General features: G+C 44.4%; 1 protein-coding gene across 1 annotated transcript in view; it reads right to left on the bottom strand.

Moving 5' to 3' along the window:
• Window positions 1-10161: 10161 nt before the first annotated feature.
• Window positions 10162-15916, bottom strand: part of SLC17A8 (solute carrier family 17 member 8) — a 58973-nt gene continuing 53218 nt past the window's right edge. The window contains exon 12 of the mRNA XM_073650670.1: window positions 10162-11237. Coding sequence (XP_073506771.1) covers window positions 10896-11237 — 342 coding nt within the window. The 3' untranslated portion in view covers window positions 10162-10895. The remainder of the gene's footprint in view (window positions 11238-15916) is intronic.

Here is a 15916-nt window from a genome sequence, read left to right as displayed (position 1 = left end):
TTGAAGCCAGCTCGATGGGTCTTGACGGGTCCACTTGCAACGCCTGGACGGTCCTGGTCAACGCCGCGACGCTCCTGGTCAGCTCCTGGACTTGGTGGTGCAGGTCTTTCGGCGGGGCTTGGTTCAGGGCCTGTGCATCAGCCCCCACGGGGTCCATAGAGGAGGGCGCCGCCTCCTTGTGGTAGGTGAGAGCAGGGCGCCGGGGGTTTATAGCGCCACTGGTTGCAGATTCACGGAGCACCCTTATGGCCCTGTCCTTAAATTGGGCAAAGGTCAGGTCAGGGTTCTGGAAGAACATGAGGCGCAGTTGGGCCCTGTGGGCGCTAGACAGCAGACCTTCCATGAATTGTTCTGTTAGCAGCTTATCCGTTTCCTGCACACTGCCAGGGTCAGTTTGTTGAATAGCCCTCAAGGCTTCCTGCAGATTTAGGGCATAGTCTCTGATGCTGTCCTGTGCCCGCTGCTTACATCCATAGAACCTCATTTTAATCTCAGCGGAGGTACGTGTGTCAAAGGTACCCCGCAGCCGGGCCAGAATACCCTTCACAGTCCTTTTCTCCTCAGTGGGCCATGATTTTACCTCCCTTTGGGCTGCGCCAGTTAACTGCCCTGTTAGTATGCTGACCTGTTCCTCTGTCAGGGGGTAAACCTGGAACAAACTGTACAGCCTTTCCTTAAAGTCAGTTAGGGCATGGGGCTCCCCAGAGTACTTAGGCAGCCAGGCCGCTCCAGGGATGTAAGGCAGGGAAAATGGCATCACCGCTGCTGCAGCTGCGTTGGTGGTAGTGGGGACCTCTGTGTCCGACATCTTCCTCCCCCCTAGTCAAGCGTGGCCTACCTTCCGACGATCCTCTTCTGTAGGCCGCGGCTCCGCTGCTGCTGCTCTGGACGAGGACCTGGCGTCGCGTCCTGATGACGTCAGCGTCGCTCTCTCTCCCTTCCAGGACCTTGCGCAGCGTCGGTGCGTGGGGCGGAGCTTCGGATCTCGCGCGGTTTTGACGTTCACGCCCCTCTTCTTCCGGCGCGGCGTCCTGAAAATGGCGTCCGATGGCGGGAAGCAGCTGCGGATGGCGGGAAGACAGCAGAAGACGGCGGGAAACGGTCCAAGATGGTGTCTGAAGGCGGGAATCGGCTCCGGATGGCGGGAAACGACTCCGGACGGCGGGAAACTTCGCCACAGGTAAGTTATAAGTCTTTTTCAGGCACGCAATACCCGTTTGTGGCGGGTTGGTTGCAATCCTGCAGACTACGCCAAAGCTGACTCGCCCCCTGGGCCGTGGGGCACTCGGATCCGGGCAGTAGGGGAACGATGGGAGTAGTAGTGGCAACCCGGTTCCGTGGCTCAGGGTGGTCAGGCCAGTGGTAGTCCGTTATGTGCTGATGTTTATGTCCGACTACGCCACCCGTGGATTTGCGGTTATTAGGAACCGCCGCTGCATGCAGACCGCTGGGGCTGATGAGGTGTGGAGCTAGGGTAGTGTGACTCCCCACGGGAAGAGTGCGGCCCCAGGGCAGTATAGTGGATGGTGGGAGTGATGGTAGTGAGAGTCCCAGTGCTGGTAGTGCTGGTAGTGCTGGAGGAGCAAGGAGCACACAGACAACAGGTTGCAGTCCAGGGTCTTTACTGAAACAGGTAAACTGACCCATAAACAGTCCCAGCTAGGAGGGGACCTGGATGTCTGAGAGCAACGGGGAAATTGGCCCTGGTCAGGGTGAGGGTGTAGGCCTACCGTGCTTTCTGCGCTCCTTCTGGCTATCTCCTCGTTATAGGGTAACAGCCCACGTTTCCGAGCTTTCCGTGTATTCTCGCCTGTATGGCCTGCGACGTGGGTTCCTTTCTGCTCCCAGCCTGGTACGGCTTTACTGGTCCCTTCGGTTGTGGCAGGGCCTCCAGGCTTCTTAGGCCAAGGAATATACAGTCCCTTGCGGACTGGTTCTCTGCTGGAGGATGTGGAATCCTTCCAGCCTCAGACACCAAAGTCTGGTAAAGTAAGTCTTTTCTCTGCCAAGACAGGCTCTCTTCGCCTCTTGTCTCTGGCTTGTGGCTCTCCTCCTGCCACACTTCCTCTTAGGTGCAGTGCAACTGTCTGTCCCTGTTCTGCTCTGGGACAAGTCTCAATGCTGAGACAGGCCATCCAGTTCTCACTAACCCTGCCCCCAGCACCAGCTTTTATAGGGGCAGCCTGCTCCCCCTACTGGCCTGAGACAGGAGGCATTGCATGCTAATGTTCCCCTGACCAGAGAACCTCCCCCTTGCTCTCAGACACAGCTTTAATTACACTTGTGGCATCCAGGCCAGGGTGACACACATGCAACCCGATGCCTGCGCTGACATAACACTACAATAAGTGAGTAATGCTCTACCCCCACTTAGTTATTGCGTAGAACCTTAGGTGTCTAACTAACCTGACCTCTGTGAGCGGTCTTCATGCATCTTAGGGCTTAGTTTGAAGCCTTGTGTTTTTCTATTGGTAGTTGGATAGTTTGACGCTTTGGTATATATGCTTGTAGTTGGGATGGGGATATGTGAGTTATATATTTATACCTATACCTATTTCCATTATATTCTCTGTTTGGATGTGCACTGTGCACTTTTACATTTATAGCTCCAGCTTTGTGATCATACTGTATGGGTGGGTTGGGGTTTGTTACACACATATATATATATATATATATATATATATATATATATATATATATATATATATATATACATATTTCCTCCATCTGCTATATATATCTATTTGTTGTGTGTCAGCGCTGGCATCCCTGTTTTGGCTCATTATTTATGTATTTGTGCTACTTTTCTAATGAATATCTTGTCTTTTTTACTGATATGTACTAATAAATTTAACAGCTTTTGGAATAGAATATGTTCGTGTACGTCATCTTTGTCTATATGAATTAGCATATATACATGAAATGGGGGAGGGAACAGCATATATACATGGAATGGGGGGCAGCATATATACATGGAATGGGTGGGCAGCCATATATACATGGTTGGGGGAGGGCGGCATATATACATGGATGGGGGCATATAACAAGATGGGGGTGAGCACATTCTTTATTTCTGCAGTCTCATACCAAGCTCCTTTCTGTGGCTGCTCTATGCTACCCTTGTCTGCTCTCCGTATGAGTTGTTTTTTCTAAACTAAAACCTCAGTATTCAGGTTATGGAGGTCTGGATTTGGAGTCACCCCCAAAATTAAAGTGGAAAAACACACTACAGGCTGATCCAACTTTGATGTAATGTCCTTAAAACAAGTCAAAATGAGGCTCAGTATTGTGTGTGGCCTCCACGTGCCTGTATGACCTCCCTACAATGCCTGGGCATGCTCCTGATGAGGTTGCAGATGGTCTCCTATGGGATCTCCTCCCAGACCTGGACTAAAGCATCCTCCAACTCCTGGACAGTCTGTGGTGCAACGTGATGCTGGTGGATGGAGCGAGACATGATGTCCCAGATGTGCTCAATCGGATTCAGGTCAGGGGAACGGGAAAGCCAGTCCATAGCTTCAATGCCTTCATCTTGCAGGAACTGCTGACACCCTCCAGCCACATGAGGTCTGGCATTGTCCTGCATTAGGAGGAACCCAGAGCCAACCGCACCAGCATATAGTCTCACAAGGGGTCTGAGGATCTCATCTCAGTACCTAATGGTAGTCAGGCTGCCTCTGGCGAGCACATGGAGGGCTGTGCGGCCCTCCAAAGAAATGCCACCCCACACCATTACTGACCCACTGCCAAACCGGTCATGCTGAAGGATGTTGCAGGCTGCAGATCGCTCTCCACGGCGTCTCCAGATTCTGTCATGTCTGTCACATGTGCTCAGTGTGACCTTGCTTCCATCTGTGAAGAGCACAGGGCGCCAGTGGCGATTTTGCCAATCCTGGTGTTCTGTGGCAAATGCCAAGCGTCCTGCACGGTGTTGAGCTGTGAGCACAACCTCCATCTGTGGACGTCAGGCCCTCATACCACCCTCATGGAGTCGATTTCTAACCATTTGTGCAGACACATGCACATTTGTGGCCTGCTGGAGGTAATTTTGCAGGGCTCTGGCAGTGCTCCTCCTGTTCCTCCTTGCACAAAGGGGGAGGTAGCGGTCCTGCTGCTGGGTTATTGCCCTCCTACGGCCCCCTCCACGTCTCCTGGTGTACTGGCCTGTCTCCTGGTAGCGCCTCCAGCCTCTGGACACTACGCTGACAGACACAGCAAACCTTCTTGCCACAGATCGCATTGATGTGCCATCCTGGATGAGATTCCACAGGAGACCATCCGTAACCTCATCAGGAGCATGCCCAGGCGTTGTAGGGAGGTCATACAGGCACGTGGAGGCCACACACAATACTGAGCCTCATTTTGACTTGTTTTAAGGACATTACATCAAAGTTGGATGAGCCTGTAGTGTGTTTTTCCACTTTAATTTTGGGGGTGAATCCAAATCCAGGCCTCCATTGGTTAATAAATTTGATTTCCATTGATGATTTTTGTGTGATTTTGTTGTCAGCACATTCAACTTTGTACAGAACAAAAGTTAGGACAAGGTTAAGTCCTGGCACTGCATGATTTGATTAGAAGCACCTGTCTAGCTTTTTTACTAGAAACAGGGCCTGTGTTCACGAGGCTTGTCAGTCTGCTGAATGAAGCAGAGTCGACTGTGCTGAAGCTGGTGAGTGACCAGCCAAAATGTGAGCTGTAGCTGGGAGAGACACAAGCCAGAATGCCTGTAGTAACTGCAGTCCTTACTGCCAAAACACACAAAAAGGAGTGAAAAAGATCAGGATAAGTATAATTATTGAAGTATCATAGATATATAGTAGGTTCCTTACAATGGAGGAACAGGAGGTCAGCAAGACACCATCAGGGCTCACTAGACAGACATAAATCAGCTTTCCCCCAGTCAGGATGTGTCAGTAACAGAAATGTCACGCGGGGCTTTAAGGAGACATAATAATTCTGCATCTATGTTGGTTATACACAGGTTAAACCATGTCCTATCCAGTCAGTTATACACAGGTAAAGTCTTCTTCCTTCTCACTGTATGTAAAGACACAGATCCATATTGGTCAGTCTTCTGTATCACTGCTACATAGGGTAAGCTTTATCACTGTCTGAACTATATAAGTCCTCAAATACCCCACCGTACCGTGATCTAAGTCCCTGATTTGCTGCAAAAGTGGGCATCCTAAAATGAACTGTGAATGGCGCACCTGTCCATTTGTCGGGTGCCCATATTATGCCCTATATAGGCCCTTCAAAAACTAGAAACTTGCTCTGGACACATCATTACTGGTTCTGACACCTGGCCTGTTCCTTGACTCTGTCTCTGAAGGGAAAGAGAGATAAAATCAAGTATCAGGAAATTCAAAGTGAAAATGTCTTTCCTTCAGTGAGGAAGCTGATGCTTGGGTGTCATTGGACCTTCCAACATGACTATGATTCCAAGCGTACCTCTATATCCACCAAGTGTTTGTTTCAGAAGACGTCTTGGAAGACTGTGGAGTGGCCTGGCCAGCACAGTCACAGCAGTTGCAACACGCAAATCCAATAAAATTTGTAAACTGAATGACATTGCCCATGAGGAATTGGTAATATTTCTCAGGAGGAGAGACTGATATGTGTCACGTTTGCAGCAGGTCATAAGAGCCAGCGAGCGCTCCTTTAAGTGCTAAAGACGAAGGGATTGAATTATTCTGAGACTGCAGTATTTAGTAAAAGTGACATTTTACCTGTAATGAGCTATTTAACTTGTTCTTTTCTCATCAGTTTATTGCAAACACAGAAAGTTTGTAAATTTTGCTAATAAACCTAATTTACAAATAGGTTTCAATCATTTTGATTGCAAATGTAACTATGACAATATGAAACAGATTGAGTAAAGAAATTCATCAATCACTATAAAGCAGAGGTCCCCAACCGCCGGTCCGCGGACCAGGACCGGGCCGTTGGGGTTTTTCAGCCGGTCCGCGGGGAGAGGGGGCCCCTCCAGCCTCCAGCAGGGCCGCCATCAGGGCATGACTGCCCTGACTCCAGTATGGGGCCCGGCCGGTAGGAGCCCCCTCGGAGCCCCCCTCTTGTGCGTCTCTCTCCTCATGGGGCCCCCGGCCGCATGCTAAGCGCCGGGTCCGGGACATCTTAGCGCTGCGCTGCTGCGGCAGCACCTTCATGATTCCCCTGACTTCCGGTCATGTGACGGCGCCGTCACATGGCCGGAAGTCAGGAGAACCTGGTGTCAGCGATTTGGACGAGCGCCAGGATTCTGCAGGGATCACATGGGGGTAAGTATAACAAGTTTTATTTTTTTTTAAATACAATTAACTAGGAGTGGGGGGAATGGGAGATGCACATGGGGGGAGGGGAGAGATGAGAGATGCACATGGGGGAGGGGAGAGATGAGAGATCCACATGGGGGGGAGGGGAGAGATGAGAGATGCACATGGGGGAGGGGAGAGATGAGAGATCCACATGGGGGGGAGGGGAGAGATGAGAGATGCACATGGGGGAGGGGAGAGATGAGAGATCCACATGGGGGGGAGGGGAGAGATGAGAGATGCACATGGGGGAGGGGAGAGATGAGAGATCCACATGGGGGGAGGGGAGAGATGAGAGATGCACATGGGGGGAGGGGAGAGATGAGAGATGCACATGGGGGGAGGGGAGAGATGAGAGATGCACATGGGAGGGAGGGGAGAGATGAGAGATGCACGGGGGGGTGAGAGATGCACGGGGGGGATGAGAGATGCACGGGGGGTGGATGAGAGATGCACGGGGGGGTGAGAGATGCACGGGGGGGATGAGAGATGCACGGGGGGTGGATGAGAGATGCACGGGGGGATGAGAGATGCACGGGGGGTGGATGAGAGATGCACGGGGGGGATGAGAGATGCACGGGGGGGATGAGAGATGCACGGGGGGGATGAGAGATGCACAGAGGGGATGAGAGATGCACGGGGGGTGGATGAGAGATGCACGGAGGGGGATGAGAGATGCACGGAGGGGGATGAGAGATGCACGGGGGTGAGCTGCACATGGGGGGGTGAGAGATGCACATGGGGGGGTTATGTTTACATAACTTTGTTGCCTTATGAAGGGCGGGGGGGGCCCCCAAAAATTTCTTGCACAGGGGCCCACTACAGTCTGTGTCCGCCCCTGGGATGAAGTAAATGCAGCTGAACAGCAGCTGTCAGGACAGCTGCCCTGTCCTGCTGCAGGGCGTGATGGGGCCTCAGTGATGCGGCTCCTGGCACAGCACATTATGTGGGGCTCCTGGCATAGCTCCTGGCGGGGACCTGGTCTACACTATATGATAAGTATGCACTAAACTCCAAATCCCTCCATTACCCCGCCCCCATATGACCAAAGCCCCGCCCACCCCACCCCCTCCTTGCTGGGCCATGGAAAAATGATCTTGCTTCAAGCCGGTCCCTGGTGCAAAAAAGGTTGGGGACCACTGCTATAAAGAATCCAGCTTGCTTTTTTGCACTTTTGCATTAGCCAATACCTTTGTTGACTTATTTAATTTGCTACATTTCTATTAATCCTTTTATGACTAGACCATTTTTCATTTTTGCACTTTTGTCTGTTTTTTTCAGCTACTTTCAAGAGCCATAACTTATTTATTTTTGCATCAACATGCTGTACAGGGGATTGTATACTGAGGAATGAGTTGTTGTTTTGAATAACATGATTAATTTTTATTCTCATCATCCACTAAAAATGGTAAAAAAGAAAATTATAAGTTGCATGAAATAGTGAAGTAATGACTTTTTTTTGGGGGGGGGTTTTGCATGTACTCATTTAATTCTACATTAAAAATTACCTCACATCATGATGCAGATCAGTGTGATTACGGCAATTACAAACATGTATGCTTTTTTATGTTTTAGTAGTTAAAAAAATGCAGAACTTTGTAAAAAAAATAATAATTTGATCGTTTTGCCATTTTCTAATACCCAGAACTATTCTTTTTTTCTGTCACTGGACCTGTGTGAGGACTTGTATTTTGCTTGGCAACTTGTTGTTTTTACTAACTCTATCTTGGGGTGTGTTTGGATACAATTTAATTGCTTTTTTTGGAGACCAAAAAATTCTGAAGTTTTTCTTAACAGCGTGTAATTAATTTTATATTTTATAGATTGCAGTCTTATGGGCACAGCAATATCAAATATATATATATATATATATATATATATATATATATTTTTTTTTTATTACCTTGTTTTTTAATTTAGAAAATGGGGGTGATTCAAACTTTTAAATATTTTTGTAGCAATTACAAAAATATTTATTAATCTTCATTTTATGTTTTAGTCCCCCTAGGGAATTTGACCCTGTGATCGTTTATGCTATATATTGCATGTTACTTATCTTGCCAGCACCAGGCCTTGCTCCCTTTTACACTAGACTGCGCCGGGTTTTTCTTATAACCTGGAAAACTTCTGTGACGTCATCACCCAAGGCATTTTAAGACTTGCTCAGGCACCCATGTGTGCCCGAGTAATGAGAAAGCATGGTTCTTGCCTATGTTGTGTTTGTCAGAAGTTGCTTTAACTTCCATTTAGCTCAGGCTCTAGCCAGGTATTCTATTATCTCCTCACTCTCCTCTTTTTACTACTTCCAGCATTCACTTACAAGTTCAGTCCAGCATCTGTAGATGTTGTTCCCAGGCTCGGACTGACCAACAGAAGAACAGGTGAATCCTCTGGTGGGCCCTATGCAGAAGTAGTTGGCACAATACTTTTGTTTCACTATGTACAGAAAAGGTTATCATTTCAACATTCATTTAACAAACTACTCCCTTTATTATAATATAGAAACAGAGGCAAATGTGTGAATGAGGGTAATGTGATATTTTCATGTAGTTGAACAGTGGGCCACCAGAGTCCGTGTTACTGGTTGGCCCATGGCACTCTGATCCAGCACCCATTACTCTGCTATCAAGGTACTATGTCTATGGTATGCCTGCTGCAAGTTCCTGACTGTATACATCTCCGCTATTAACCACATGTCTGCTGAAAGTTTCTGATTGCATATGTTTCTGCCATTAACCATATGACTGCTGAAAGTTCCTGATTGCATACATCTCAGCTTTGAACCCTATGCATCAACTGTTCCTGTGTGTATGCTTACACCTGGCTCTGCTTCATCTAGTTCTTAGTGCTCCTCTTGGCTGTCTGGCATTCAGCATACCACACTATCCTGGTCCTTGCTGATCCATATGCCGTCCGTCAAGACATGCTCCGCTACACCATCACCTTTGGCCCGTGCTGCTCACCCTGACTTACAGCTTAGTAAATTTATTTCACCAGGTGAGCCATAACACTATAATACTGATCTTCTATGAATCCTAGCCAGTGACTTCTTGACAGTACAAACATGACTGCAATTAGGGGCCTTCATGGAAACCCAATGGCACACTGCAATCAAATTGCACAGGGAGGAGAGGCAATGTGTGCACCATGTTACATGCCAATTTAATACAGCTAGTAAATGCTAGTTAAATGCTGTACTGAACCATTGGAAGTAGAAGCTGGCTATACAACACCCGTGGTACCCCCTACATATGGAGTGGACTCCATTCCATGGATCCCCAAAGCCCATATGACGTATATCTGTTATATGGTCACAAAGGTTTTAAAAAAGTAACCCGACTCGACTCACTATTGGGAAATGAGTGGGGACAGTCATGGCATATCTGCAAATATGTGCAAACTCACGTTCAGAAGTGCCTAATACCTGTCACTTATGCATGTAAGCTGGCTGATATCTGTAGATGTGACATCACCAGCCCCATTCACCTCCTGATTTGGAAGTCAGCGGAGCCAGATGATCCCTTTAAATAATTTTGAAAGAGTGTGTGCATAAATTGCAGTTGTATATGCAAGACACTTATAGGCCCATTCTGTGAATATACAATAAATATTCATTTTCTCTAACAGTTCAATATTAAAAAAAATATTATTTGTAAATAAATAAATAATAGATTAATAAAATAAGTAGATTGTTAAAAAAAAAAACACACGGACAATTATCTGCTTGGTGATTGGCTCATGGAGTTTACTTTATGCTTCATATTGCCAGAACAAAATTATTTTTAGTAACTATCATGTCACACCTCCAATTCCATTTACAAATCCTCATGGCTGGGCATCTCAAGCTTTGTCTCATTGTTTTTTTGCTTCCATGATATGTCATTTCACTTGGTGCTTCCCCAAGTTATGTGAAATGTGTTGGCATTATATAAATAAAGATTAATGTTACTTACAGATATACAGTAAAAGTATATGCAGGTACTTAAAAAAAACACTTAACATACCAGAAAATCTTCATATATTATGTGAAATACAGTAAAGGCCTATATATATTAAATATAAAACGAAAAATGTTGAACCAGGTCATGTTTAATGAGTTACTTCAAGTAATACCTATTTTATATTAAATACAAAAATAGGAATCTGAGATGAGTCACAAATATCGTTGCCGTTAATATATGAAGACACGGGCTGTTTTATCTATTTGTAGATATTACACTATCATTTATGATTATTGAAATAAATCCTGAATTCTGATGTACTGCATCTTTAAAAGTTGAAATAAAACATCCACACATCTAGAAACTAGAATTAAACATTAAATTAGGGTAGAAAGTTTCAGTCCTTAAAAGGGGGCTCATTCTTAAAGATAAAAATATTTTATAAGAGACATAGTAACGATTATCACAGTCATGCAGATTAATGTTGCATAGCATGAAAAGTCAGACAACTATCAAAGTGCACTATACCATGGGATGGTATAGGAAATTAATATGTTTGGTAAACATATAAACTGAGCAATACTTAATGGAGGTCCTGTTAACAATACTTCACTTGAATAGAACTACTGCACTTGCAGAATTAGGAGTCCTGAAAATTTCCATTCTCATATTGATAGGCTGTCGGCTCATCGAAGTCCTGGGTCATGCCTTTCTGTTTTCTCCAGCCGGCCTTGCGGATTTCATTGCTTTGGATGGTAGCACCATACGTGCTCTTTTTACTGGGACTGGTGAAAGATTCATTATTTAATTCGGTTTCTTCCGCTAGTTCATCATTGTCTATAATACCACATTTATCTTCACTAAGACTCTCTGGATCTGCCCAGTCCTGCTTTTCTCCGGAAGCAAAAATGCCATAAAAAATAACACCACTGTAGTGGACTAAAGCAGCAATCAGAAATACGTTTTGCCATTCTTCACGAGTCTACAAAGAAAGTAAAGGCAAATCATTAAAAGATATTGGAATTGATGAATTAGCAAGAAGTGATCCATATTCGTAATCTCACAAAGAAACCTTGAATTAAACTGTCATCAACTGGACCGTACATCTGAGTCCCAACAACCTCCTGATGCCTTCACCTCAAAAATGTTTCTCAGATCTTATTTTTATTAAAGGGGTTGTCCACTACTATGACAACCCCTTCTTAAATTAAATGTTCTGCCCCGATAAAATAAAAAAAACTATACTCACCTCCCGTGCTGGCTCCGTTCCAGCGGTGTCGGCACTCGCGGTCCCGGGGCCCAATCAGCGCTGGCGTCACTGTCCCTGCCTTTGGACAAACTGAACATGAAGAGGAAGTCAGGGATCAGCTGCAGCTTATTTTAGTTTAAGAAGGGGTTGTCCTGGCAGTGGACAACCCCTTTAAACCTTCAGGTCAACAAAGATGTTAGCACAACATCAATTCCAAAAAAGTTTGGCCGTTGTGTAAAATGTAAAGAAGAATGTAATGATTTGGAAATCTCTTTTAACCATATTTTATGAGTTAAACGTTTTTTGAGTTAATTTTTTTTAAATGAAATGGTAAAATATCCATCTCTCAACTTTTGATCTGTGTTATGCTGTGAATAAAATATGGCTATCAGAGATTTCTAAATCAATGCAATATTGTGTTCTTTACTTTTTACACAATGGCTCAACTTTTTTGGAATTGGAACCACTTATCTTCCCCATTTAGATTCCTGCAATATCCTTCTCTGTGGATGCCCATTTAACACTCTTGCACCCCACCAATTCACCCTCAATTACACTACCAGGTTAATACTTAACTTTCTTTGTTATTCAACTGCCTGTGAGAGATTCCATTTAACAAATGTGTTGAGAGTTAATATTCCATGTACTGAAATATGAAGGTCGAATTTCTTCCTGGGGCTGATATTAGAAGCCTTTATATCTAATATTAAACTTTACACTATAAAAAATGCTGTGATATTGGGCAACATGACTTAAATTATAATGTAACCTATGTCAAAGTGACATGATGTTCAGTAATGATTATGTGGTAATTTATCTTTATAATAGTTGAAGCTCATATTTCTGATACATAACTCCAAATTCCATTCATAGATTTTAAAAAAAAAAAAGTAAAAAATAAAAATTGTTCGTTTTGCAATAACCAATTATCGTAAGCGGATTGTAAAATACACACACTGGTTACACAGTGAACATACAGTTCTTAAAGAGGTTATTCAGGACTTTTTTTTCCTTACTATGGGCCTAAAACTAACAGACAGGTAGTTTCCACCTTCCTGCCTGTTGTGCCTGGCACCGATATCTGCCAGCACTGAGGGATCACTGATCACTACTGCCCGGACATCAGCGGCTTCTGGTTGACAGAGTAGCAGCTTCTCTTCTGTTCTGCTCTGTTGACAGGACGTGACTGTCGACGCCATGCTGCTTGACAGCCGGCTGCCTAACTGTGGCGAGCCAGCTGTCAATCAGTATGACGTTGGCAGTTACACCCTGTCAACAGAGCAGCCTGGAAGAGAAAGAGCTGCTCTGTTGAGCAGCTGAATCTCCGGCAGGCGCAGTCATTGAACGCTCTGAGCCAGTGGGTAGAACAGGAAGGTAGTTAGCAACTACCTGCCTGTTAGACTTTAGGCCCATAGTAAATAAAAATAAATAGTCCTGGATAAACCTTTTATGTTCCCCCCTATGGTGGCTGCCCTAGGCTGAATTTTTTTTCATATAACTACAATATCTCTATCTATGAGAGGGTAATTCAGAGCTCGGTATCAAAATGTTGATCTTAAAAATTGCATGTATTATGTCAGCAAAAATGTGAGCGCTAAATAAAACAGAAGTATTAATAAATATTATATTCAAATAATTGCCGCCGCAATCTGTCCACAAGTACCATAATATAAAACCGACCAACCAAAACAGGTAGAAACTCAAAGAAAAATCAAAGCCCACATAAGTAGCTTTAATCAAAACAAGGAAATGATCTCCAATGGTAAAAATGGATCATAGATAGTCTTGACATGGGTCAATTTTATATAGGTGGTCCGTAACATATAAGAGCCCACTAAACTAATGAGAGGATAACAAATGTTTTATGTCATCCTAAAAAACATGTATCCATAGAACCATTGGTATATAAAGGGATGTATAAATTGCATATTAGTCTATGCCACAATTGCTCCTGTTCCCATTAAAATAGTAGTCCAGTAATAACCCTATTAGGCTCTGTTGTGACTATTCAGGCCCTGGTTACCCCAAGACTCTTGACCTGACAAGGGCTCTCCACAGCTATCCATATACAGAAGGAGGATGCCCTAAGTTATCCCTACATGCTTCCCGATGGATTTCTTCCATTCGGGTTCATCAAGCAAATTGCAATGCATGTGATATTTATTAAAACATGGAGTCAGTATTTTTTCCTTCCTTTTTACTTTCCACTTTGAATTATATAAAAATGACATGGCGTATAAGTTGGACATTCACTTTAACTCCTTTACAACCCAAGGTGGTTTGCACTTTAATGACCAGGCCAATTTTTACAATTCTGACCACTGTCACTTTATGAGGTAATTACTCTGGAACGCTTCAACAGATTCCCCTGATTCTGAGATTGTTTTTTCGTGACATATTGTACTTCATGATTGTGGTAACATTTCTTCGATATCACTTGCGTTTATTTGTGAAAAAAGTGGAAAATTTTGAAAATTTAGCAATTTTCAAAATTTGAATTTTTATGCCCTTAAATCAGAGAGATATGTCACACAAAATAGTTAATAAATAACATTTCCCACATGTCTACTTTACATCAGCACAATTTTGGAACCAAATTTTTTTTTTTATTAGGGAGCTATAAGGGTTAAAAGTTGACCAGCGATTTCTCATTTTTCCAACAAAATTTACAAAACCATTTTTTAGGGACCACATCACATTTGAAGTCACTTTGAGGGGTCTTTATGACAGAAAATACCCAAAAGTGACACCATTCTAAAAACTACACCCCTCAAGGTGCTCAAAACCACATTCAAGAACTTTATTAACCCTTCAGGTGCTTCACAGGAATTTTTGGAATGTGGAAGAAAAAAATTAACATTTAACTTTTTTCACAAAAATGTTACTTTAGACCCATTTTTTTTATTTTCGCAGGGGTAACAGGAAAAAATGGACCCCAAAATTTGTTGTGCAATTTCCCCTGAGCATGCAGATACCCCATATGTGGGGAAAAACACTGTTTGGGCGCACAACAGTTTTCGGAAGGGAAGGAGCGCCATTTGACTTTTTGAATGTAAAATTTGCTTGAATAATTAGCGGATGCCATGTAGCATTTGGGGAGTCCCTGATGTGCCTAAACAGTGGAAACCCCCCACAAGTGACACCATTTGGGAAACTAGACCCCTCAGGGAACTTATATAGATGTGTGGTGAGCACCTTGAACCCCCAGGTGCTTCACAGAAGTTTATAACATTGAGCCGTAAAAATAAAATTTTCACATTTTTCCCACAAAAATGTTTTTCAGCCCCCAATTTTGCATCTTCATAAGGGTAACAGGAGAAATTGCACCATGCAGTTTGTTGTGCAATTTCTCCTGAGTAAGCAGATACCCCATATGTGGGGGAAAACCACTGTTTGGGCGCACGGCAGGGTTCGGAAGGGAAGGAGCACCATTTGACTTTTTGAATGTAAAATTTGCTTGAATAATTAGCGGATGCCATGTTGTATTTGGGGAGCCCCTGATGTGCCTAAACAGTGGAAAACCCCCACAAGTGATACCATTTTGGAAACTAGACCCCTCAGGGAACTTATCTAGATGTGTTGAGCACCCTGAACCCCCAAGTCCTTTACAGAAGTTTATAACATGGAGCCGTGAAAATAAAAAAATCAAACTTTTTCCACAAAAATTATGTTTTAGCCCCAATTTTTTTTATTTTCACAAGGGTAAGAGGAGAAAATGGACCCCAAAAACTTTTGTGCAATTTCTCCTGAGTACGCCAACACCCCATATGTGGGGAAAATACAGTGTTTGGGCGCACGGCAGAGTTCAGAAGGGAAGGAGCACTGTGTGACTTTTTGAACGCAAAATTTGCTGAAATCGAGAGCGGACGCCATGTCGCGTTTGGAGAGCCCTTGATGTGCCTAAATAGGGAAACCCCCCACAAGTGACCTCATTTTGGAAACTACACCCCTCAAGGATTTTATCAAGGGGTTTAGTGAACATTTTGAACCCAGAGGTATGACACAGAATTTGATAACATTAGGTCATCATATTGAATAAGTTGTCATTAGTATTGAGCGCAAGTGCTCGCTACTTGAGTTTGCATCGGGTACTCAGGTATGCACCATGTATCACGGGTGCTTGAGTGACATGCTCGAATCCCCGCCCACATGTTTCACGGTTGTTAGACACCCCAAAAAAAGCATGCGGGGATCGCTCGTGCATGGCAGGCAATCCCTGCGAGTTTTTTTTGGCCGTGAAGCATATGGGGCGGAGACTCGAGCACCTGTGATACTCAATGCATATCCGAGCACCTGATGCAAACTCAAGTAGCGAGCACTTGCGCTCAACACTAGTTGCCATATGGGCATCTTTTTTTTTTTACTTTTGAAAAAAATGCAAACCCTAACCCTAGCCCAACCCTAACCCCAAC

The sequence above is a fragment of the Phyllobates terribilis genome, unplaced genomic scaffold (assembly GCF_046119375.1).
Source record: "Phyllobates terribilis strain yellow unplaced genomic scaffold, ASM4611937v1 Scaffold_11__3_contigs__length_659146591, whole genome shotgun sequence".
Lineage (NCBI taxonomy): Eukaryota > Metazoa > Chordata > Amphibia > Anura > Dendrobatidae > Phyllobates > Phyllobates terribilis.
Note: the sequence above shows the minus strand (reverse complement) of the source record. Positions and strands in the feature narration are given on the sequence as shown.